Source organism: Ciona intestinalis, chromosome 12 (genome assembly GCF_000224145.3).
Source record: "Ciona intestinalis chromosome 12, KH, whole genome shotgun sequence".
NCBI lineage: Eukaryota > Metazoa > Chordata > Ascidiacea > Phlebobranchia > Cionidae > Ciona > Ciona intestinalis.
In genome coordinates, this window is record NC_020177.2 from 2028564 (window position 1) to 2053996 (window position 25433).

At 34.3% G+C, this 25433-nt stretch overlaps 4 protein-coding genes across 4 annotated transcripts in view; 2 read left to right on the forward strand and 2 right to left on the reverse strand.

Annotated features, from left to right (window-relative positions):
• Window positions 1-3118: 3118 nt before the first annotated feature.
• Window positions 3119-5077, reverse strand: LOC100183642 (catechol O-methyltransferase-like). The gene is made up of 2 exons (XM_002124941.4): window positions 3911-5077; window positions 3119-3552 (listed from the first exon to the last, which is right to left on the reverse strand). Exons 1-2 carry the CDS (start codon window positions 4552-4554, stop codon window positions 3330-3332), a joined length of 867 nt encoding a protein of 288 aa, XP_002124977.2. The 5' UTR covers window positions 4555-5077; the 3' UTR covers window positions 3119-3329.
• Window positions 5078-7377: 2300 nt separating this feature from the next.
• LOC100181291 (mannose-binding protein A-like) lies at window positions 7378-8529 on the forward strand. The gene is made up of 4 exons (XM_026837004.1): window positions 7378-7657; window positions 7717-7752; window positions 7812-7959; window positions 8274-8529. The coding sequence occupies exons 1-4, from the start codon at window positions 7378-7380 to the stop codon at window positions 8527-8529; spliced, it is 720 nt and encodes a 239-aa protein (XP_026692805.1).
• Window positions 8530-9747: 1218 nt separating this feature from the next.
• Window positions 9748-19326, forward strand: LOC100182892 (mRNA-decapping enzyme 1B-like). Its single transcript, XM_002131088.4, has 10 exons — window positions 9748-10216; window positions 10309-10349; window positions 10875-11002; window positions 11154-11220; window positions 11977-12238; window positions 12589-12666; window positions 12935-13703; window positions 14264-14322; window positions 16180-16362; window positions 16674-19326. The coding sequence occupies exons 1-10, from the start codon at window positions 10076-10078 to the stop codon at window positions 16770-16772; spliced, it is 1827 nt and encodes a 608-aa protein (XP_002131124.1). The 5' UTR covers window positions 9748-10075; the 3' UTR covers window positions 16773-19326.
• Window positions 19327-19673: 347 nt separating this feature from the next.
• The window catches only part of LOC100179081 (integrator complex subunit 4), a gene marked incomplete in the record, with an annotated part of 34082 nt that continues 28322 nt past the window's right edge, over window positions 19674-25433 (reverse strand). Inside the window, 8 exon segments of the mRNA XM_018814546.2 lie at window positions 19674-19902; window positions 20494-20593; window positions 21233-21369; window positions 21727-21970; window positions 22590-22711; window positions 23069-23170; window positions 23392-23532; window positions 24609-24711. Coding sequence (XP_018670091.1) covers window positions 19732-19902; window positions 20494-20593; window positions 21233-21369; window positions 21727-21970; window positions 22590-22711; window positions 23069-23170; window positions 23392-23532; window positions 24609-24711 — 1120 coding nt within the window.

Below are 25433 nucleotides of genomic sequence, written 5' to 3' on the forward strand. Positions count from 1 at the left end.
AAAGATCCAATCCCCTGTTAAGAATGATATTAGGCTAGTGATACTATAGTTACTACGTTTAAAGATGTATATCATTAATTACACACAGCAATTACAATTTGGAAAATTTAAACTTTTTTTTCTGACATTTTGCCTGTACTTTGGGTTAATTTTAACTTCTTTTACAAGGTTTCCATTAGACCATACTGATTATTATTATGACCTGTGTACTCAATTTCCACACATCCTTGAAACTGTGAGAACTTTATAAAAAACTGATAATCTGAACAACACTTTCTTGACAATTGCTCTGTTATACCAACTTAACCTTACTGTTACATATATATATGTCTACAAACCTTCAGCATTCAGATTATTTATTGACTTTTGAAGGTCACTAATATTTTTATGCCTCAATTTCTGTGGTAATGCCTTTCGTAGACATGGTTCTTTTCTGCAAGGCTGAGAAAACGAGGACTGCTTCGGGAGATTCAAACATGGCCTTGCACCTACTTTTAACTTTGAACGGGTACTGGTTCTGATAACGTGCTCTTTCAAATAATGTGCTTCACAAATACCAGCTCTAAAAAAATTATACTAAGCTTGGTATTAACTTTAAAGTGTATGTAAAACTATGCCATAATTTGTTTGTGCAAACTATTTGGAACAATAAACCATATTTGTCTAAAAACTGACCGAAGTTTGGGCAGTTGACGGTACTATTTGAATGGGTAATGAAAACATTTATTAAATAATGAATAGAATACAGTAATAAAAAATATAGGTATATTTTTACTTTACAACAGTTTTACTTACGATTCTTTGTGTAACATTTCTTTTATTTTATCGCCACTAGCCTTTGTGGAACACCGCATACTCAACAAAAAATTTGTTAACATTGTGTGATGTTCAGCTTCGGTTGGGACTTTTATTAGGTCTTCTTGCAGTGAAGATACTTCGGGTTTCATTCGTTCGTTTACCCAAGTGGTACGACCAGTTGCACCCAGGGACAGCGCAGTGGGTAGCAGGCATTTTTAAAAAGTTTATATAAAAGTTGCTTAGCTTATATAAATATCAATCCACTATTTAATGAAGTATTTTAATTAAAACATAACATTTAACAAAAGCTTTTACATTTTGCCGAACTCACTTACCAGGTAATTTGGTACAGACCAAATAAATAATCACGATACACACAGCGCAAATGATTCTATCAGGAACAAAACCCGCCTTAACCTAGTCACTCATGCGTGACCAAAAATTACGTCATCAAAGAACAAACAAACAATTGCCAAGCGTTGTCCTACTAGTGTTTAGAGTACTATGGTGAAACAGAAAACTAATAATAATTAACTGATAAGGTTTAAATTTTTGTCACAAATTGGGTATTACTACACTGTTTTTTGTACAAGCTACTTCTCATCAATAATCTCCAAGTGCAAATGCTGACTGATTCGAATTTCGAATATATTTTCAAAATATTGTTTTAGTACAATGGGGGAAGATAGGACACTTAGGCACATATTGCCAAATATTTTCAAAATCAAAATAGATGACGGTTTATTGGTAATACCACGAATTAGTACCATCATTCCTTTATTAATTGACACCAATTTAATAAAATATAATAAAACACACGAGGAGTTATTTAGCGATTCGCACAACAAGTAAAATTTTACAAATTCGAAAACACACAGGATAAGATGGGACAGTTTAAAATCATTGTTAATTTTGATTAATAAGTGTATTTATAAATAGGAATATATGCAAATAACACGAAATAATACTGAACGTTTTGAAAAAAAAGTCTAAACATTACATTCTTTTTCTTGCCCTACCGCTATAGTTTTTAACATGTTATCTATACATTATATTATTGCATAACAATTGGTATTGTTAGGACGACAATGGGTATAATGTTCGAACTTCAATGGATAAATATTGTATCCTACAAATGCATATGAACTTGTAATAACAGAAAATTGATAATAACTCTTGATAAAGTTTTTGCTACAAATTGGGTATTACTACTATGTTTTTGGCACAAGCCCCTTCTTATAAATTAACACAAAGTGCAAATGACCAAATTTCGAATATATTTTTAAAATATTATATCTTTATTATATCAGTATCTTATAGTTGAAAACCCCTGAGGTATAAATTACTAAATTAAAAGCAAATCTTTCAAAGTTTTGCAATGAAAACATACAAAACTACAATGTGGGGGAAAGTGGGACTCTAAATTGAAATATATTTACATTAGCAGTATTCTACAACTTGTAGTTAACCTACCGAGTTTAACAGGCTGTGCTAGTTTCTTTGCCATGTAAACTTCACATATATAACGTTAAACCGATATTTTTTTTGTTTATATCTCAAATTAAAGTCATATTGACCCTGCCAATTTTCTTCATGCTTATATCTCAGTGATTTTTTACAAAACTAAAACTAGTTTTATGAGACAAAATCAAACTTTACGAATATTCAAGGTTGTTTTATGAAGCTGTGAAACTTGTTTAATCGTTTGCACACGCAAACTAAAAAAAAATCATTGGCTTTACTATGATTTAGCGAGCATTAAAAAATGGCACCTTACTATTTTGCATTTTTTTACCTGTTCAAAGTATACTGTTTCTATTTTACATATTTTTTTAATATTTAAAAACAGTAATCAGCTTTGACGGGCGTTTTATAAGATCGTGATAATACTGTGGAATAATTCTGTAACCTTTCATTAAATGGGGGTCCGTAAAAAGAAAATTAAAAAAAAGTCTCGTCTGACAAAGTGTCCCATCTTCCCCCACCCTACTATAGTTAAATGACCCATGAAGTATAAATTATTAAATTATAAGCAAACCTCCAAAAGTTTGGCAATGAAAATGTTACGTAAAGTGTGGTTCGGGACGCTGCTCTAACGGCTTACCGCGACTGGCCAGACTAATGTATGGTTTCTTAACACACAGTTTAATGGTATATAAAAACTACTATAATAAAACAATAAGAATAATGTTCAAACACTATAAAGTTTTGACCAACGTAACCGAATACAACAACGTTCTAACCACGGTAATACAATACACCATACACACAAAGAGAGCTGCCGATCTTATGCAATGTTAGGGCGGATGTAAGTAAAACGGAAGAAAAAGGCGCACTCGCGCCACGACGACCAATCATGCTTAGAGGTTGTAGCGGTTGAGTGTGCTCCGAGCACAGATATTTAATATATACAATTATCTAAATTTAACTTAATGCATAAAGATTGAATTTTGCGTTGTGTAACTTTAACAGCTGGCATAATGTGTATGCGCCTAGATTGTTTCCTGTAACCCATGTATAACAATGCTTCTTTATTTACAATACTGAGAAACTTTGCCTTGCTGTATAATGTTTATAATGTTTCTCGTGTATAACGCTTCTTCTCGTCTTTGCGTTATCTCCTTTATTAGCCCTGCTGTAGAGCTAGGCAGTGTGAGCCTGGACCAGGCAGTTAGAGGCCGGAGAGTATCGTGACGTCGATGTTGTTTTGTCGTTGTAACCCGAACTGTTTTGTTGAATATACTGAGTTTGAACCTGGACATGTTATGGAGTCGGACTGTGTTTATTCCAGCTAAATATAATTCCAGCTAAATATACTTCCCGCGGTATATGTAAACTGTAAAGTTATAATTTATGTCTATTTAAGTAATCGTTGTGCGAATTCTCTCGTCGATACGGAAGGTATAATTCATAATTTAAAAAGCAATCTCCGAAATCTTGTATATGATTGTATTTATTTCTTGCCTTTTTAATACTTTACAAAAGACAATCGAAGGGTATAAATAATAATTAAGACATTATGTAATTAAAAGAAAAGTTTGTTATTCAAAGCTGAAACATTAACCAAATAAATAACACATATACAGATTAATTTTATACAAGATAAACTGACCTTTCCAATGCATCATCTATGTTTTCACGGAATTGTAGTTTGGTAGGGTAGGTCGTACAATCATATTTTGTGTTATTTCTCACGTATTCCAAGTATTTCGGAGCGCCAGGGTAGATGACATTGTCTGCAAGTATGGTAGTCCCATTTCTCATTAACCCGAGATCTTCAAGCATTTTCAAATCCCGTTCGTAGAGGTCCTTGGCATGATCAATAAAAACGAAATCAAAAGTCCGAACTCCGTACTTTGCAGCAATAGTTGGCAAAACTTTCTCACTAAATCCGCGCACAATTTGAATCTTTTCCTCCATTCCGGCAAAGGTAATTATCTCTTGCGCCACATCAGCGAAATCTGGATTCCCTTCGACTGTGTATATCTTTGCACCTTCTTTCAGCAACCGACCCATTCTAAGAGCACTGTAGCCACAATAACAACCTAATTCCAAAACGTTTTGCGGCGATGCTTCCAAAAAACATTTATCCAGTATGGCACCTTTAGCATCACCGACGTTCATTCCAACTGATTTCAATGCATGACAATACTGATTCATTACGTTAATCACGCTTGTGACATCACCGCGCATGGCGTTCTTTATCACGTGATCAGCAATTTGACGTGGAAAAGCAGTATCACTGATAAAAGACATATCCTAATTGTAAACAACAACAGAATTAAATCGAACGTGCCTGCATTTTTAAAGTACCATGGTGGTTGGTCATAACTTATAAGACTTATTAGTTACACTTTAAGTTTAAGCTTTTATAGCTAAAAAGCAGTGGGCCTTATACATCAGAATTATAAAACAGTAAATCTTTTTAAATGGACAGTTTCCTATACTAACCTTTATTATATATGCATTTTAACTGTTATAACTGGGATTTGATAATTTTAATTCCTTAGAACCTATATATGATTCCGCACTGGTAATAAAAACTTTATATTCTGTATAATATTGAACGAGATTATACCGTTTTTTCTAACATGATTAAACAACCATTGCATACGAAATTATAGTTTTTAGTACCGGCCATGCTGAGGCTAACACATATTTTGCTGTTCTTACTATCATTTGTTCGTGGTTTCACAACCTGCGATGAAGAAGTTAAAATCTATAGAGATGTTGTAAGTTTCACAGACTGTTGTCTGATATTGAAGCTTGCATGTGTAGCGGAAGCACTACTCGACACAACAAGTGACGTTGTATAAACTTTAAACAAGTAAACATGTATGGATACGCTATTTCTAAACAGTAAACTATGTAACAGAAACTTCCATTAAAGGTTCATACGCCTTGCTTTAATAACTTATACCACTGACTAGATGTACTCATAAAACGGATGGTTACAAAGGCAACTGTCATGGGCGCCGTTTTATATGGTACAGAAATAGCCGGCCTACTGTGGATACAATGCAGACGGTGTAGCATTTGCTGCGTATATTTTATTAATGAAACCCGCTTAAAATTTAAAAGTCGTTTTAAAACACGCAAATACACAAAAAAAGTACATGACATGATGCAATATTGCGTAATATCGGTGCATTATTGAGAAATAACATGCATTGTTCCTACAGAAGTCGTGGAACGTAACTGCAAGGTCTGGTGAAGCCAAACAAAACATTCGTGCTGTTACGTATCCAAACGCTGCAGTTTCTGCTGTTTCTTATTGTATGTTTTTGCGCCGTGTGACTGTAGCAGAGCCATAGAAATACCGAGTAGTCCAACCCATTGTTACGTAAAACACAAATTGAACGGCAATTTGGGTCCAAAATAACACAGTAGGTATAGGGAAAATGTCTGTTTTACGGTAAATTAAAGAAAAAACCTTAGCCTAAAAATAAATTTAAAAGTTGAAAAATGTAAAAATTATGTGTTATTTGTTTTCTGTGTCAAAAAAAGTCAAAAAATAAAATTAGAAGCGGCTGATTTGCGATATTTTAGTCATTTAATGCGGCTAAATTTATATATTTTTTCCAAAAAATGTTTGGTAAGGTAAATAGAAGCTGTTTTACACCTTGCCACAAAAGGAGAACACAAACAAAACGTAACAAGTTCGTTTAAACCCATTGCCAAAGTCACTACGTTTGCTCTATTTTGGACACACAAAGACGGCAGTTGGACTACTCGGTGTTTATACGACTCTGGACTGTAGCACTGAGCTGTATATACCACGGTACCACGGTATATACAGCTCAGTGGACTGTAGCGTATAAGCGTGTTGCGATTCGTAGTAAAAGAAGGGGAATAAATAAAACAAGGTTAGTATAAAGTATAGACCAATGTCACGTCCGGAAACGGCGTTTGTGTCCGCCATTACGGAGCTCACAGAGCGTATATATCGCCCATACAAATGCATGGTCGGCGTGTGTTTATTTGGTTCATGTCAGCGATACAAGGCTGCGCTAAAATGACTTCTAAAAAAGCTAGAGACACAATTTTTTGGTATCCATATTAGGATATTTGAGACTGACGTGGTAACAATTTTCGATTTTTATTCCCGTTTACAACAAACGTATACAATAATATTTACAATATTGCTGGCACTAATATGGAATATTACGATTGTTCCAGTAAATTACAATTGATTTTTGCTGTACAAAAATAGATGCTGTATCGTTGCAAATTGCGCCAGGGTTAGCAATCTCCAGCACATATTTTTCACGAATGTGGCTATTGAAGTAATGTTTCTCGGAGTACATGAGATCAATGTAAACCTTTAATTTAGTATGGTCTTTTATTGCCTCGCGTTTTGACATATTTACCCATTGTAGAAGACAGTCTTTATCTCGCTCCGACTCGGCCCAGTAAATGTTTTGAATATGTTCGAGTTCACCACTAGTAGGATAGAACACCAGTAAAGTATTGTTTGGAAATAATATCTTCGCAAATACACCTCGAGGATTTCTAGCAGTTAGTGTGACACCGCGAACACGGTCATCTTTAGGAAATTTCATCTATCAGTTATTTCGTTACGAACTCTGCCACACTCGTCGCGTATGAAGTGGCGTCAGCTGGTTTCAAAGGTTTCTTGCTCCTTCGTGTTAATTTTAAATCTGTGGTTTCTCGCATTTTATTCTCCGCCGCCAATAGTTTCTTATTAAATAAAGAAAACGAGTAGGTCAAACAACCAGTGTCTTCCCACCCGCTAAGCATATATATATAGGATCGCTAAGCATATATATAGGGTCGTTATATTTTAGTTTGAATCAAGTAAGAAGTAAGAGTGTTTGTGATGAAATATCCGGTTTGAATTATTCCGAGTGTGTGATTAATTATATACTCTAAGCGACATCGAACACAACAACGCTTTCTGAAGTCATATTTCCGTTTTGTTAAGCCTTGACGTTGAACACAACAAGAATTTCTGAAGTCATATTTCCGTTTTCCCGGTACAGTGTTTGTTTAACAAAACAAGGAAGTCAGCTACTAATGTTTTTTTGTTACACTTTTTGTCATGCAGTAAATTTTAAAATGTTGTTTAAGTTATTATTAGCATTGTTGCTTATGTTTTGTGTTGAGGCGCAAGATACTCGACAGATTTTGTTAACTTTGAGCTCGGTTGGAAATTCTGAGAAGGGGGCGCAAGGTCCACCGGGTCGTCCAGGTAAAAGAGGACCACCTGGATTGAGAGGCTCAGCTGGACCTGTCGGCGTACTCGGTCCTAAAGGACAAAAAGGAGAATGTACTTCAAACAGTGCATGCGTCGATAACACTATACAGGAGATGGAAAACCGGTTCAGCAGGTTTAAAAGTAGGTTTGTCTGAAATTTCGTATACACAACTTATTAATTCCATTTTGCCCATTTTCAGATCAGATTGAAACTCTTTTCCAAACTGGAGTTAAACGTAAGGTTACAGGTTGATTTATAAGGTCATTAATGTACTAAAAGTATATTTTTAAACAGTGATAAATGGAACAGTTTGGTTTTCTGCCGGAAATGGTTATTTATATCGAACTCTCCCAGCATCAAACTATCATGCTGCTAATCGTACGTGTGCAGCAATCGGTGCAAGATTGGCTGTTGTTGCTCCAAGAAATATAAACATAACGAGGTGCAATAACCTTTTTTTATGGAAATATTGGCTTTAATTATACAATAGTGTGGGGGAAGATGGAATACCTTTGCTTTTCTATTTTTTTTTGTTTTCATTTGGTAGTAAACAAAGAACAATCTAAGAATTATAAAACCGTGTCCTCACGGCTCCCATATACCGTTGTTAATTGTTTAGAACACGATCAAGATATTTGGATAATATGTGCTTTAGATGTCATATGTTACCCCACAGTACTATATTTGCTGCCTACTATATTTTGGGGGAAAACTTGCATAGCTATAACACATGTAAGAACGTTTGTAATATTTCAGAATGATTAAACAGCACTTCGGCGTTGCAGCACCACACACCTGGATCGGCCTTAATGACATTGAACAAGAGAACGCTTGGGTTTGGGAAAACGGGGAGCGACTTTTAAGCAGTGATACAAATTGGTTTACTGGAGAACCGAACTCGTTTGCATCTGGGGAAGATTGTGTGTTATTGTATCCTTCAGGACATTGGAATGATGTCTCATGCGATCGCGTTTATACACCACTCTGCGAAATGTCAGTGTTTGATACATAATTATGTAATGTACTCATCTGCAGAAGCCACACGTATAAACCATACAACAAGTCTGTTAATGCAATGAATAGTTTAGTATGCTTGTGCTTTCACGCTACAATATTCCTCTTGCTATATAAAACCTGGTTTTACACACCATACACACTCTACTATTATACTACGTAATTATTGTTTCTCCTTCTTTTTACCCATATACCCTTCTGAATACTACATAAGTGTGCACTCGAAACTGTTTACTGTAAACTTTGGTGGAATTTTTTTTTGGGGGGGTTTTGTTTTTCCATCATGCTCCAATCTTTGGATCAATCTTCTTTGAGGCCGACTCCCCCCATTGTACGGGTCGTGTCCTTACGTACACTTTTCTTCCAATTGAAACTTTAATGTGTTTAATTTAATGTTATTTATTTAATTTTGACATTGTATCGTTTGTAGGGTGTAACGGTCACGCTTTTTATCCAAAACAATATTTCCTTTCTTTTTTTTATCAATAAGCGTGTTTTAACAACTGTTGTTTTACCGTTACTACCCCTCTTTGCGCTTTTGTCAACTCTCTTGTTCTTCGTTATCGTGACCGAAAAGACGAAATAAATTTCATTCATTCCTTCATATCCCTTAGCGCTAAATAAGCTATGACAATAAAGTTAGCTGATAATATTGCTTCTCCCGATTAGACCCAGCACCAAAAAAGAAGGTTCTGTGCCTGCTAGTTCCCACAATGGTACGCCTACAGCAGCCTTCTTAGCAATTCATCTCCTTGAATATATGCTTCCATAGTGACTTAATTGTGCTAATGATGTACATGACATGGAAGCAGGTTTAATAGTAGGTTTCTATGGAATGCTAGGAACAATTGTTCAATGTATAATGACATCGAACACGAGAATACTTGGGTTTGGGAAAACGGGGAGCGACTTTTAAGCAGCGATGCAACTGAAGGAGGTATACTACATGTATAAATGTATTCTACCTACTACTTCCCAGTCACTAATAGCGACTGAAAACCGCTTTGTTGGTTACTTCTAATTTAATTTTGATCGAGCGTAGTCGACGTTGTAGTGAAATGGTTTAATAATATTATGCCAAGTGGTTTCATACGTACTTACTTATTGGAGGTTTGCTCTCTTGTCCTTTAATTTATTTTTTCTGCAGTGTTGCACTGTTACGTAAAGCGCACCCTGATGCGAGTTCTACTTTAATACAAATTATTGACAATCTTGCTTCGCTAGATAGGTGTAAACTTTAACTGGAAACACTGCTTACGTTCTTTTTTCGCCCTGTTCCTTTTTCTGTAACCAATTTGCTGTAACTTACTAACTTTTACGTAGTCTCAGACAGAACTTCTGAACCTGCAAGTGATTGTTGGTCTAGTAGAAAATAGGGTATTTTGTTATTTGACCTATTTCTAGCAGTAAACCGTCAGTGATGCGTTGTACATAAATCATTGGTGCTAGTGAATAATTTGCAAAAACGTATTTCAAATTTTCCTTACTAAAATTATATGTTTTGTGCAGTTCATCGTATTTGACTTATATATTCAGTGTATGAAATGGTTGCAAAAATGGCTGTTGAAGCCGAATCCCGCATTAATTTAGCCGCTCTAAAGCGAAAAGATCCATACATTTCTAACATCATTGATTCTGCTACCCAAGTGGCTGTCTACACTTTTAGTCCATTAACAAACGAATGGGTAAGCCTGTTATTACCAAAGTGTAACATTTTTACTATATATGAATAATGAATATATATATTCATTATTTTAAATATAATTCTCTTTTACAGGAAAAGACAGAAGTAGAAGGAACACTTTTCGTATATTCTCGGTCAGTTCTTATTTGAGTTGAAAATTATGTAAAATCAATTTTCTTGTATTGCTTAAGCCTCCTAATATTTTGGTTTTACTTCATACACTTTATTACGCTTACAAAAATGGAGTTACATTGGTGTCAAATTATAGTCCCCCCTTTTTTTAAATTAAAAACTCCTTAAGCAAATTTTGTAAAGCTAGCCTAAACTGAATAGGCATCTTGAAACAACAAAAACAACCACAATTTTTTTTGCGGACTATCTGCAGAGTATTGCAGGTGCACGAGCGATTCGGTTTACAAACTTATGGGGATGCAAGTCATAATTGTTTAAAAAAATTAAAGTGCGTATTAAGTAAAGTAAGATTTTCCAACGTGGCTTAAAAATGTACATGCTTTGCACACAGATTTTTGATGAAAGCATGGGCGCACAAGAAAAATAACTGCCAATACTCTGCAGACTAGACTAGGCGACTATTAGCCTACTGTTTTACCAGTAAACATTACCTCCCATTTTTTTTACTAAAACTCTAAACTTTTCAGGGTAGCCCAGCCAATGTTTGGTTTTACAATCATGAATCGTTTGAGTATGGATAATCTTACAGAAAATATTTCGTCAAACTTAGAATTCCAAAACAAAAGTCCCTTTCTTTTGTACAGAAATGCAAAATGTAAGAAAATGCTTTAGTATTTTTTTAAATATGATCTGTTGGTAAAGGATATTTATATTTTAATTTTTATAATTTGTGCTGTGATATTGTAAATTTAAATTATTACAAATGAAATAAGTTCAACATTTTTAATGTTATATACAAATTTCAGTGGTGATTTACGGAATCTGGTTTTACGATATGTATGATTGCACCAGAATTGAAACCTTATTGTCAAAGTAAGTAAAATGATTTAATTTGTGTGATTGATGTGCACTGGTCTGTACAAAAAACACTGTGTTAAATTTCAGAAATAATTATAAAATATCTTTGTTGTTACTGTATATTACCATTGTGCCTTGTTCAAAAATTTATTTAGGTTTTAACTTATTCAAATTGGATGTTAAGTTGTTAAAGTTCAAACATAATTAATTGATACATTTTTTATTCACTGTGCATTGTGCAGTTTCTGGGATATTCTGCCATAATATTCTGTGATCTAGTAGCACTTCCCAAGCCTGTTTAATTGGTAGCTTATTTTTGTTATATAAACAAGACTTTGGTTCAGTGGTTGTAATGTAGAGGTATTAAGTACTTCTTAATGCTCATTCAACAAACACTTAACAGGAAGTTTTATACAGTATTTATTTGTCAAGTGTCAATAAATTTGTCAATATAAACAAACACTGTTTGCGATGAGTGCTGGCATCAACTTGCAGCTACTTAACTTATATGTTGATACGTCATGTATGTAACTTTATGGGTGAATTTTTTCTACTATGGTTGACGTTTAATCACATTAGTGACTGCTGTTGAAGCAATGACTGTTCTTGCTCCAGGACACATGCACCCACAACGGTAGCAACATTGAGCATTGAACCTGGTATCCTTTAATTGAGATACAATTTAAGATACTCAATATTGGAAAAAAATATTACTCACGTGTTCTGCAATAAATTATGAGGTCCATTTTTTTAAACAAAAACAAACTTCAGCTTGTGCAAGAGGGAGAGGGAGGGTCAGACCCCGAACATCAACGTTCCTATCCCAACAAACAATGATCATTCACCAGTGTTGCCGTCACCAAATTCTACGGGGGACAGCAGTGCTTCCTCGTTATCTGACGTTGTGGCGGAATATGAAGTAATGTCAAATCATGACAGTGCAGAGGAACTGACACAAAGTCAAACACAGAATGGAGACAAGTCTGTGGATATCATGGGTTTGCTTTTCAAAGCTAAAGATGATTATGACAAGGTAATTGCAACAAAACTTTTTTTGACACTTATTCATGTTAAGTTACATATACACAATAATAAACAACTTTTACAAGGTTGACAGTTGATTGATTAAGTAAGTTAAACAAAAATTTGAGGCCTATTATAAATAAATTTAGTAAAAGAAAAGATACATAATATGCCTAAGCAGCCTAGCAACAACAATTTATACATGTTTGCAACACTACCTAAAGACATTTTTCGTTATATAAACTGACTATTAAAGTTGTGTATCTTCTGTTGTGCTGACTAACTTTTGTGGTATAAGAATGTTAAAAATTATTGTTTACTTACATACTCCATGTGTGTAAACCTCTTTTTGTAACACAGAGAAAAGTCTCCGAAGCGATTCCCAAAGCTTCAAATAAGGGCAGCTTTCAGCCTGTTCCTGTCAAAAGTTCAACAAAGGTAATCAAGCCAGTGGTCACTAATGTGTTGTCCAAATTATCAGTCACATAAAAAAAGAAAAATTTCAAAAAAATAATCACCTACAAGGCTACAAAGTAACATACTCGGTAACTTGTAAGCTGGCATGAGGTATATGAACACCCGTGTTATAACGACTGTCATTTTCCAGCCACACAAAGATAAAGTAAGTTACATTTATTCAATCATTTGAAATGAACTTGTATTTACATTATACCTAAAAAGTCTGAAATGTTTTTTTAAATTTTAGTTCAATATATCCACTCTGTTCAACCAACGTCCTTCTTCTGCTGAGCTCTTTGCTCAATCCCCTGAAAACAATTCACATCAACAAAGCAATGAACCGAAAAAGCGCTTCGCTGCAAGGTCTCTCTCCCTTTCCCTGGGCAACGGACAAAGCCTATTTGAAACAAACCAACCAATAAATTTGGTCAACGGTGCAATATCAGTGGAGGAACTTGAAAGCCCAGTCCTTGGAATGCCAGCTCATCGCGCTCGCTTTTACTCCACAAGCGATGCTGCTCCAAAAAACCTCTCACAAGTTGAGGAATCAGTCATCGATAAACTGTTTGACGCTCGCCAGGTTGGTGTACAAACCACCTACTTTCAAAGTACAACAGCAGGAAAAACATCAGCTGTACAAACAGTACCTGCAACTAAAACCCATACAGACAATCACCCCAAACCCCCTTTCACAATGGGTGGGCCTCACCCCCACAGTACTTCACATAGCACACCTTCCTTAGCTCAATCTTTTCCCTCACTGTACAGCCAACCCAAAACACAGCATTCATCTTTCCACTCCAATTTTCGACCTCCCGTTCCACCCACAAATATATCAGGAAAACTTCCACTCACCTCAGGACCTGCCCTTACCAAAAGCATGTCGGTGGCTAGTGGTTTAGCCGCACTACCGCTAAACACTACTTCCCCACTAAGAGTTGTACCAACCCTTCATGAAACAACAAAAGACCAACCCCTCTTGCTCTCGCCTCATGCTCTACGTCCATCTGCTAAAGGTATAAATTTAGATTAAAATAAATTTCAACTCTTTTTAGAAAGGCATAAATTTAAATTAAAATAAATTTTAATTTTTTTTAGAAAAGTATCAATTTAAATTAAAATAATTTTTTATTTTTTTTAGAAACGTATAATTTTGGATTAAAATAAAATTTAACATTTTTTAGAAAGGTATAAATTTAGATTAAAATAAATTTTCCTGTTATTTAGAAAGGTATTAATTTAGATTAAAATAAATTTTAACATTTTTAGAAAGGTATAAATTTAGATTTCAGATTAATTAGTTTTACTTCACAATTAAATAAGAATCTCATTTTGTTTTTTGTCTGATGGGGCAACAACAACTGTTATAACACGTGGACATTTGGTTGGACAAATTACAATTAGGTGCCTTGATCAATGACTCATAGACCCACAATGGTGTGGCGGCATAGAGCCTTGAACCTGGTATCTTCTAGTTAAGTAGCAAGCGCAAAAAACACTGTACCATTGAACTATACAACTAGTGTAGACTACAATTACAATTTTTTATCAAACTAAACCATATATTGCATCACAGGTAGTAAATGTGTTCCAATCCCCAACACCAAGCAATCAGCATCAACATTACAAAACCAGGTTCGTCCTGTTTGTATATAAATATTTACTTTATTATCTGTTAAGATATGTATTACTACATATATATATATATATATATATATGTTGTGTCATATTTAAAACAAAGTGCAACCATTTTTCTACTGTCATTTGTTATGTTGTTATGTTATAATAATCTAACCCTTTTTTATGGACAAATCTACATTGTATACAAGAATAAGTTACATTATTTTAGTTTAACATTTACGAATAAATTTCTAAACAATTAAAAATTAGCTGTTTCTAGTCTTCTAAAATAAAAACTTGTAATCAAAAAGATATATATAAGATATATATTATTGTATAGTTGTACACCATACCAATATTACATGGACATACAACAATGTACAATAGGCCTAGGGTACCAAGTATGTGGTATGCTATCTTGCTGTATTTATATTATATGTATATATACAATAAAGCTTGAATGTACCTTTCTTGTTTGTTGATCTCTTAAAATGTAATTTCTGCTTAGTGTTAATTATATTACGCGCAATATAGCCATTGCACTGGTGGTGCTTACTGCATTACTGTTAGGCATTCAAGGTGATTTATCATGTACATAAAAACAAGGCAACAACTCAATTGTTCTTGTTTTTAGTATGATAATGATATATTGTTGGTCGATTCTGGTAGCATAAACACAATGCACTGCGTGTTGCTGATTATGCAGTTAACAAGAGTTCGATTTAACACATATTTAAGAAAAAGATAATATTTCACTATTTTCACTAAACCTTTTATTTGAGTAAGAGACTAATGTTGAAGGAATTGACAATATATATTATGTTTGGTGAGGTACCATTGTCACTATGGTACTCCATTAGTTTGACCTGATTTTTTTTATGCGTGTTTTGTAGCACTAGTTGTATGAAAACATATTTTTATGAAAATATAATTCTCCTGTAAATGTTATTTAGAAAAATTCCTTTTTTTTCTCATTTTAACTGATAAAATACTAAATATTTATCTTTAAAATTAATGTAATGGTGTAATGTGTATTTGGTATGTTTACCAATAAGATTTTCAATGTTTTTCTGTTTGCCATCGTGTGTTGCATCATGTGTGTCATTCCTACCTACACAAATATTGAACATCCATCGTAAATAATGAGCCTTCTCTGTGCCTTCTACATATGCATTATGCACACTGTCATAGTTGGTGTTTTGCAGCTATTAATCATTTGGTATAAAATCTCTCCTAGATTAATTAGTCATTGCAGCACGACAGTGTGTATGACATAAGCTGCATTTGCACATCCACCAAGCAACTGCTATGCAATAATAATGCATTTAAACAACACAAATCAACAGGCTCGCATATTGTTAACATATCGTCGAGGTATAACCAAAGTAGCTTATATCACATTTTTCAAAGGTGTTTATTTTACAATTTTGCATGCTGTTGGACATAAGACACATTTTGGCAAAGTTTGAGCAATCTTAAAAATGTGACATACGCTACTTTGGTTTTAGCTCGATGATATGTTCACAAGGACCAAAATTCACTTAGTGTTTTAATATTTAATATTGCTGCAGTGTGAATATTAACTTTTAATTTGCAGCCTTGAATTGTCAAGATTCCAATTAAACATCTAGATCCCATAATCCCCCCCCACCCCTCCCTATAATTACCCCTATTCTACGTGGGTGAGGTTCTACTGCGTGGCATTCCAGCAGACCTAAGATTTAGGCCAGCGTTGGCTCATTACGCTGCATTTATTATTAAGTACCAGCTTTCCAGTTTAAAATTCATGGTTTCGGATTGCTAATGCAAAATTTGCAGCTATGTGTAATGTATACATCATACCAAAACAAACAAGCTACATTTAATTTTCAGCAAAAAGTTTCTGAAGAACCGAAAAAAGACACTTTAATCTCACCCCAGGATTTTGAGCATTCAACTTTCATGCCAGAAAAAGCTGAAAAACTTCGTCAGCGGCTCGTCGAAAGTGCTGGATCCCCACAAGTCGAACCAATGGATAAAGAGCAGTTTGCTAAAACACTTGTCTTCCTATTACAGGTATGTTAGCTCTGCATATCATAATAATTTTTTACATTGACCATTAGTATGTGTGAATATGATATTGTTACAATACGAATACAATCAAAGAAAAGGCCAACAGTATGGCCTGCAGCGTGCAGGAGTGTGGACACCACTGCTGTTTTCCACTAACAAATTTCGTTAAGATAAGCTTGTAAATATACTTACATCTTCACAAATATAATTATTGCAAAACAGCCTGGTTTTTAGTGGCAATATTGTTCGTTAATATTTACTAATTGAGTGGCGTAACTATTTTAAGATATTTCTTATGTGAGTTATATTTTCAGAGCGACGATAGCTTTCTTTCCACTATACACAATGCTTATGTAAGTTCCCTGCAAGCAAGCAAGCAAGGCAATCCATCACCAAATTCACTTTGGAATTAATGCCTTGAAACTTCAGTAAAAGGAATATTTTAAAGGGAAAAAAACTGTTTCATGAACTTATTTTCCTTCCAAGAATATCTGTGTCTAAAGTCTACGATTCAACTAAAAGTTTGAGTTCTTGTGCTGTCGTCAGCCAATCTACATTTCTGTTTCGCTCTTGTGTCTAATTAGTTTCATAGCGATTAACGTGATCTATTTTACATCTGTAGACTGTTCCAACCAGATTTTATTATTTCTGGTTCCTTGCTTATAGCAACTGTAGGCCACAGTATTAGCAGCAGTGCACCATGCATTGTGTTGATGCTTTTAGTTACACCGTATGTTTTGCACTCTCTGCCGATTTTCACATCAGTTGGGAAATGTCCAGTTTTTGTGTTCGTGCCTCTGCCGCCATTTTTTAGCAAGATTATTTTTCGCTTTCGCAATCACCATATTTGCTAAAAAGTCATTCTCGTGACAACGGTTTTGCTTAAAGAACGGTTTTGGCTTTTTGCGCCCACGTTTATTTCTGTACATACGTTTTACCACAGATTGAAGGTTTTTCTTTTACAGTGAATTTTTTGTACAGTTCTTCAATTTCTGTCTCCCCCCACAGTGTGTTTACCCACAATCACAAAATAACTCCACACCCCTTTCAGCTTTATGGCTTAAAAATGGTGCTGACCATAAAACGGTGCTCTACAAAAAACACCATGTAAAAAAACAATCAAACAGTTATAATATATACAGATACAAACTATTAATATTTGCTCCCTAGACAATAAGGTGTAGTACAATCGTGATAAAACTGTCTTACGCTGACTACATTATAGCACGATATCCCACGTACTTAAAACCAAGCGCGCATGTTTTTTAAACATTTGTAATTTTCACCAAAGAAAAATGAATTTAGAATTTTCTGTGATTTGAATTTTCACTGCAGAAAATAGAACTTTCTGCGAATCGCAAACGGTTGCGCCAAATTTGCAATTTGTTTTGAAAAACTCGAGTTCATGTTTTTGCGCCCAACCAACTTGCCAACCTCGCATTATTGTGTTCCCGCCTATTTCTGCTTCGTAGTGTTGATCATTACTCCAACACATCAGCTTCCTTCTGCCTTGCCTGGATTTTGCATTGCTATTTCCATACTGTTACAGCTCAGCTGTAGCAATACTACACCGCATTACGTTTTCCACACATATACAATCAGGGCCGTAACTAAATTTCTGTTAAAAAGTCTGAATTAAAAATTTAGAGTCAACATTTTATAGCAAGAACAAACCACAAATATTAATATTTTGTCACTTTACCCAAGTTTCGTATTTTTGGTCCAGTTTTATTGGCATAATTCTGCCACATCCTGTTTTTACCTGGACATCTAAGCACTGTGCTACAAACGCAGCAGTAAGCCCCCGCATGGTTTTAGTCGAACCAACTATGCAGTTAGCATGGATTTCTACGTTTTATCGTCCATGATCCTCCACTTGCACTGCATTCCATCGCATCCCAGAAAAAATAATTTCCCAAAATTTTTTTCTTACAACATGTATTATTATTCCCCGTTCTCAACGAGTAAAGCAAAAGCGTATCAAATTTTTTTTTTCAAAATGTCGTACTTTCTGTATAAAATTTTTTTCCCGAATTTTTTTTTTTTCGAACATAACTAATGTAAAACCATTTTTTTGTCACAAACTCTAATTCAGTGAAATTCAAATTCTGAATCTCTTTTACTTGATGTTTTTAATTGCTCCAGGGACTTTTTTGTCTCATTTTTTGAGGTGATGCATTAATTGCTGCTTTTATACAAAACCCCTTTTTTATTTTTTTTCATGTCTTCGTAAAAAAAAGTGTACGAAATTTTGTAAACCCGTAAAATTTTCTCCAAACTTCTTCAGAAACATTTTTATCATTCATTTTGAATTTTAAATCACTAAAGTAAGAAAGACTTAAAAATAAAATGTCTTAACATAGCTGTAGCATTAAACACACAATGATTATAAATTATGTAAAATTTAATTATGTTTTTTTTTCTGTCTAAAACTAAACTGTAGTACAAACGCAATTTTTCTCTATTGGTGTTCCGTATATTCTCTGTATGATACAGTTTACTGCCGACAGCTACTTGCTTCCTGTCTGTATTACTTTTGTGGCCGCTTTTTCACTGTGCTGGTCTATATAGAAGCACAGCAACACTATTGTAACATAAGCAAACAAATTGTTGCTCCAAATTCAAAGAAATAAAATTGTGTAGTTATTATTTTAAAGCAAAAAAAATTGAACAATTTTTTCGGAACCATTTTTAACACTTTTAACTTCAAAATATAAGATGTACTCTCCATTAAAAGTCATGTGCCTAATATTGGCTGCTCATACTCCTTGTGGAATTGCTCAATTCATTCTCCATATTTGCTGTTTAATCCTGGCAAACTTTCAACTTAAATTTCATCTTGGGTATAATTTAGTGGGATTTGGGTAGTATGCAGTTTTAGCATCGTTCTGTGTTAATTCAACCTTGATTTCTTTTATCTGCTTGTCCTACATAAAATTTCGAAATAAACCAGGCATTCATTTTAAACCTGATTGTTGTTACTTTAATAATAGGTTGAAGTATGTTTGCACATTATTGGAAAAAATTTTTTTTTATAGATTGATAAAATAACAAAATTTCTGCCAGGATTGAAATTTCGGTGACATCTGTGAATGTCTTCAAGAGACGCAAAAAATATCCTATCAAACTAATAAAATGTCTATGAAAAACTTAAAATGTCTGTCACATACCCCAAACTTCTGTGGCGAACATACAATATACATGAGAAATGTACTCTGTACAGAATTTTTTTTTCCAGAACTGCATAGTCTTATCAAACCAAACATTCGGAAGCTCATACCTAAAAACTGGCTTTCAAAATATAAAATAAATGATTTCAGAGAAAACAAATAGATTAAACTTTTATTGACACCACCAAAAAAACGCATTAGATTAAGCTCTTGAAGCTGGTTTTGGATGAAAAGTGACTTCAACTGCCTTCGATAACGGAAGGGTTTCTGATGTCGTTGTGTTATGTTTGACATCCAACGGTGCACGAACGATTTTAACGAAAAGTAATTTCACGACGCACGCCTCACTCCACTGCTCATGGCTTAAATATATCTGGGTAGGAAAATGAGTAGAAGTTATTGTTTTGTTTTATGATCAAGTTACAGTAGAATTCTCCTTGTTAATGGATTTTCTAACTCAACCATTTTATAGATGCCACATTTTTGTTATTATAACGGCTTGCCACTTATTTACCCTTGCATGGCAGGCCAGCTTTAGAATTTATAACATTCTGTTTAATGGACCCCATGCTACATGCTCATCACTCATCAGTAACTTTGTGAGCGATTGTATTTATTGCTGATTCTGTTTTTATTGTATAACCAACAATATAGGCAACCATTAATGTTCCCTGGCTGGAGAAAGGTTTGGTAACTGTTTCGCTCGTAGACATGGACACAACACTTGGTTACTTGGCAAGCACAAGCAGTCTAACAACCAAGCCACAACGCCAGAAAAAAATCATTGATGTTTAATATAAAGTATGATACATGAGAGCAGTGAAGCCAGATAAAATAAAGGAGGTACAAAAAATTTTTTTTTTTAATTTTTTGTTTATAAATTTTTTAAAGGGCGACCGAGCCCCCTGAGTCCCCCCCCCTTTTGGCTGCGCCACTTCATGAGAGCATCCAACACTAGTCTTACCTTTGTAGATATTTTATGTTTAAATGGAGTGCTTTGTTTCACATCTTGTGGTGAAAGATTGAACAACTGAGACGTGGAGTCAGGATATATTACTTGGATTCTAGAAAACAAAATTCTATTTTAAAAATTCAATACAACTACTCAGTTTCTAATGACATAAATAATGCCTTGAGATATTATTTTGATTACCCATTTGCAACCACTGCAACTTTGTGGTTAGTTATAATTCTTTAACCACTCGGGAGTATGCATTTTGTCAGTAAGCGTCTTGCCCAAGGACACCTGCCACAACAGTAGCAGCACCCAGCTCTGAACCTTGCGTTCTCTGATTACAATGCATGCACGCAAACTTTTAGCCTTTAACCAGAAGCACCAATTAATTACAACTATGCTAACAGTATGGAGTATTTCCAATTGGAATAACCAGACACAGTAGATAATTTGACCTCAAAACAAATAAAAGGATAAACCCAAAAGATGTAACAAACTAAAGCAAAGTTATCACATATAGTAGGGTGAGGAAGATGGGACAGTTTTTTATTCTATTTTCCCCTCCCAGTTGATAGCAAACAAAAAACATTCAAAGAATTATAAAACTGTAACCTCACGACTCCCAAAGACCGTTGTTAATTGTTTAAACTTTAAAACAAGATCAGGATATTTGGATATTATGTGCTAAAGGTGTCCCATCTTACCCCACACTCACACAAAGTATAGGTTACAAATTATAACAACCGACCTTATTTCATGGAGCGGGTTAGTTAGATTTTCAGCAACCGCATCAACATTAAGTGCAGCCACCAACCCAGCACTAATGACCACAGGTGAATCAGGGTTGGGTTGTGGCTCATGTATGATGACTCGTGACTTCTGGACCTGAGGAAAGGGGGTGATACAAAGTAGAAAAATACTGTTTTTCAAAAATTCACATTTTGAACTAATTTTTATCAAAAATTCACATTTTGAACTAATTTTTATTAAAAATTCACATTTTGAACTAATTTTTATCAAAAATTACATTTTTAAGTATCTTATCAAAAAATCACATTTTTAATTAATTTTAATCAAAAATCACATTTTTTAAATAACACATGGAATTTTTCCATGCATTTTTGGATAAATGCCTTAAGAAGTAAAAACCTGACAATTGTACAGATAGGAGAAGAAACTGTAATAAAAAAAAAAAAAAATTGTTTTCATTATTTTGTATTTACCAAGACACCAAAATATTACCTTGTTATTCAAATCTACTTCTGAAGCACTGTAATGCGACAAGAGTGGTTGCAGGAGTTTCACGACAAGAGAAGGTTTTCTCGACGCAGAAAGCTTAAGAAGTTCGTTAAAAAGAGTCCGGCTGAATGAGTCCGGAGCAATGTCACTCTTCTCGAGGATTGATTTAAGTTCCTGGACTCTATGGAAGAATTCTTCACACAGCTTGCTTGGTTTCAATGGTTTTTCACCACTGGATTGTGATTTGCTGTGTGAAAACAAAGGTTATAAAAAATATGTTATCTTTTAAAAATTTAAAAAATAAAAATAATTTGATCAACATATAAAAATATTTGGAATTTTTGTTTATTAACATATGAGTAAACTTGGAGCAAATGTATGTTGATATACCACCATTTATTTAACATTGAAGAGGTTTAGCTGTAACTTTTAGGGTTTAATTTTAAATTTTTTTAATTAAAACAGCTTTTAGGGATTTCTTTAGGATGCCTCTGTTAAACTGTATGTATGTAGATATTAATATATGCATAACATAATTTATATGGGTAAAGTCCTAGCTAGGTTTGTCAGGAAACCTGGAACTGTTTTTATTTTTTTCATATGACACTATTTGAAAATAAGTGAAAATTTTCACAATTTTTTTTTTTACTGTACAAAATTTGAATAACCCAAGGCACATGTGGTGTATTCATACAAATAAGGCCACGGGCATAGTTTTTATAATGATTTATCTGTAAAAATGCACTCATAACGTTTATAATCAGCATATTTTCAGTTGAATTTGAAAGCCTAATAACCGATAGGCCTACCATGGTACATAGACAATATCCTATGAAAAAATCGTAATATATAACAAAGAAAATTACTTTTTTCTACTCAAAGTGGCTTCTTGCATTTCCAATACAAACAGCAAAGCTTGTGCCTTAAGTCGCAGTTGGAGAACCAAAGCTATTTCATTCGTGCTTAAGCCTAGGTAAAGATGCTCAAGCTAAAAGAAAATACTCATTATAAGTTAAAAATATGAATTTGTGTTAAAAATAAGCAGGCATAAGAAATAACTAAAATGCTCTAACCAAGTGGTAATTAAAGGGTGGTCTAAACAGGCACCTAAACAGATACACTTTTTTAAGTTACATAGTAATTGGACTAAATGAGTCACAACATCCAAAATGGAAAAGGAATGATAAAGTCCAAAAAGTAACCCAGAGGTAATGGATTAAGGCTCGTCGCTGCTATGATTGTGGGCGTATGTGTCCTTGGGCAAGACAGTTAACGGCAATTGCTCCAACCCGGGGGCCACTAATTGGTTGTCTAAATTATCTATATTGTTAGTTAAATTACTTACTTCTTTAGTGAGTTGGATGATTTGATTTGCTGCAGGTTTAGCGAATGCTGTATGTTGAGCGCATATGTGACTTGAACCTGTCCAACTTCTCGTATCTACAGCCTGTTTATTATGTAAACTGTTATTTCTGCAACAATGTGGACATGTGTGTTCTTACAACCAGGGACGATGTTTCGATCCAGTGACCACTTCTTATCGAAGTTGGCAACGGACCAACATTTAAATAAAAAAAATAAAAAGCCATAACACTTGGCAATTAACCAGCCAAGGATAAAAACATTTGTTTAAGAATCAATGAAAAAACTAGTAACTATGTTGATCACTTTTGAGAGGAGAAGTTGAGCTTGTAGATAATCTGCCGAGCACTGAGCGGTGGACGCGAGGGAAGGAGCAACATCCGCTGCGTGACGAAGATCACGAATCGTGCAATCGAGTAACTTACGTTGTTCTGAAGGTTCATATACCTGATATAGTGAAGTTTGAATATAAACAAAAACTACCAGACCGCGTGCCGGTAATTATAACCCATGAAACAAATAAAGAATTTTATTAAACAGATTTAAACAAGCGCCGTGGCAAGGTGGTTAGCGAGTCTGCCTTTAACCCAGAGGTAATGGGTTCAAGGCTGTCACTGCTACCATTGTGACTGCTACCACCCCCATTGTGGGTGTATGTGTCTTTGGGCAAGACGCTTAACGGCAATTGCTCCAACCCAGTGGTCACTAATGGGTTGTCCAAGTTGTTAGCCATAAATAAAAAAATCTAAAAAACAATCACCCACAAAGTAACATACATGATAACTTGTAAGCTGGCATAAGGTGTATGAACACATGTGGTTATAACAACTGTAACAACTGTTTTCCGGCCACGCGAGGATAATGTAAGTTACATTTATTTCATTATACAGATTCAGATTATAGTAAAAATAACAATTTATGTATTGGTTACAGAGAAGTCCTATTATAACCAATTTATTTTCTTTGAGCAAATTTATGGGTCTTAGAATATAACATGTAGTCGTCTACTATTAGTTATACTTTATGATAAAGTTCCTTAGCCATTGCACAGTTGATCTTTAGGGCTTTAACGGGGCAAGCCTTTTATAAGCAGCATAATAGCACTTGTATTTGTGTTTGAGGAGATGAATTTGTGCACAAAGGATAATAAAAATAAGCAATCTTTAATATAAAGTATAATTAAGTTCCCAAATTTTACTTTGAAAAAAAAACCCTAGTTGTTACAGATATAAATTAACAATATGAATAAATGAATGTAACTTATTTGTCCTTGCGGGGCAGGGCAGTGAGAGTCCAAATAACATGAGTGTTCTATTTCATACACATTGTGCCCGCTTGTGTTACTGCGTATGTAACTTATTTATCCTTGTACAGCAGGACGACCGTAGTTGTTATAACACGGGTGTTTAATTTATACACATCATGCTCGCTTATGAGTTACCACATATGTAACTTGGTAGTTAACATGGCACCTAACAAATATACAAATGCTAAAATAATAAGAATTAGACAGTTGTTTTTACCTGCAGGTTTTTGACTCTGTCCATAGTACGCGAGATAAAGTTAGCCGGACATCGAGAAGTTTTCGATGTAGAAGGTATTGCCACGTGGCATGAATCTGCACCAGCTGTGAAACTAGTGAGCTAAAAATCAGTTGTTTTTTTTTTAATTTAAATGAAACGTTAAGCTTTAGGCAAAAAATTAAAAAAACAAATATTGGATCATGGATTCATGGTTTATTTATAAAGTATGGATTGAATTGAAATCTTACATTCTTTATTTTGATGAAATACTTTGACGAAATTCTGCTGTGCAAAGTCAAGCGGGGTTTAGGAATGAAACCCAAAACCCAAACCCAATTTTTGCGAGAAAAAATAGATTTTAATTCAATAATATTTTTAACTTACAAACTAGTATTCTGTTTACCACAGCACAGGAATTTGGTATTTCTCATAGTGCCAGGCTTTATTAAAACTGTAAACAGGTTTTAGGCGTAATAGGGTCAAAAAGTGTGCCTTAGTTGTATGCAGTTGTAAAACCGCACCTTTATGGCTTAATTACTGTGCAGTGGTGTCAACAAAACAGTTAGTTGTTGTCTATTTGAATATGAGACTGACGATGCCATTTAGGCAAAATATATTTCTCTAATACAACAATTGGACGAACTTATTTTTTGTTTGTTTCGTTTTCATAGCAACAGATCTTTACTGTATTTCACTTGAATGAATGTAACTTACTTTATACTCGCGTGGCCGGAAAACGACAGTCGTTATCACACGGGTTTAACACCTTGTGCCAGCTTACGAGTTACCATGTATGTTACTTCGTGGGTAATTATTTTTAGGGGG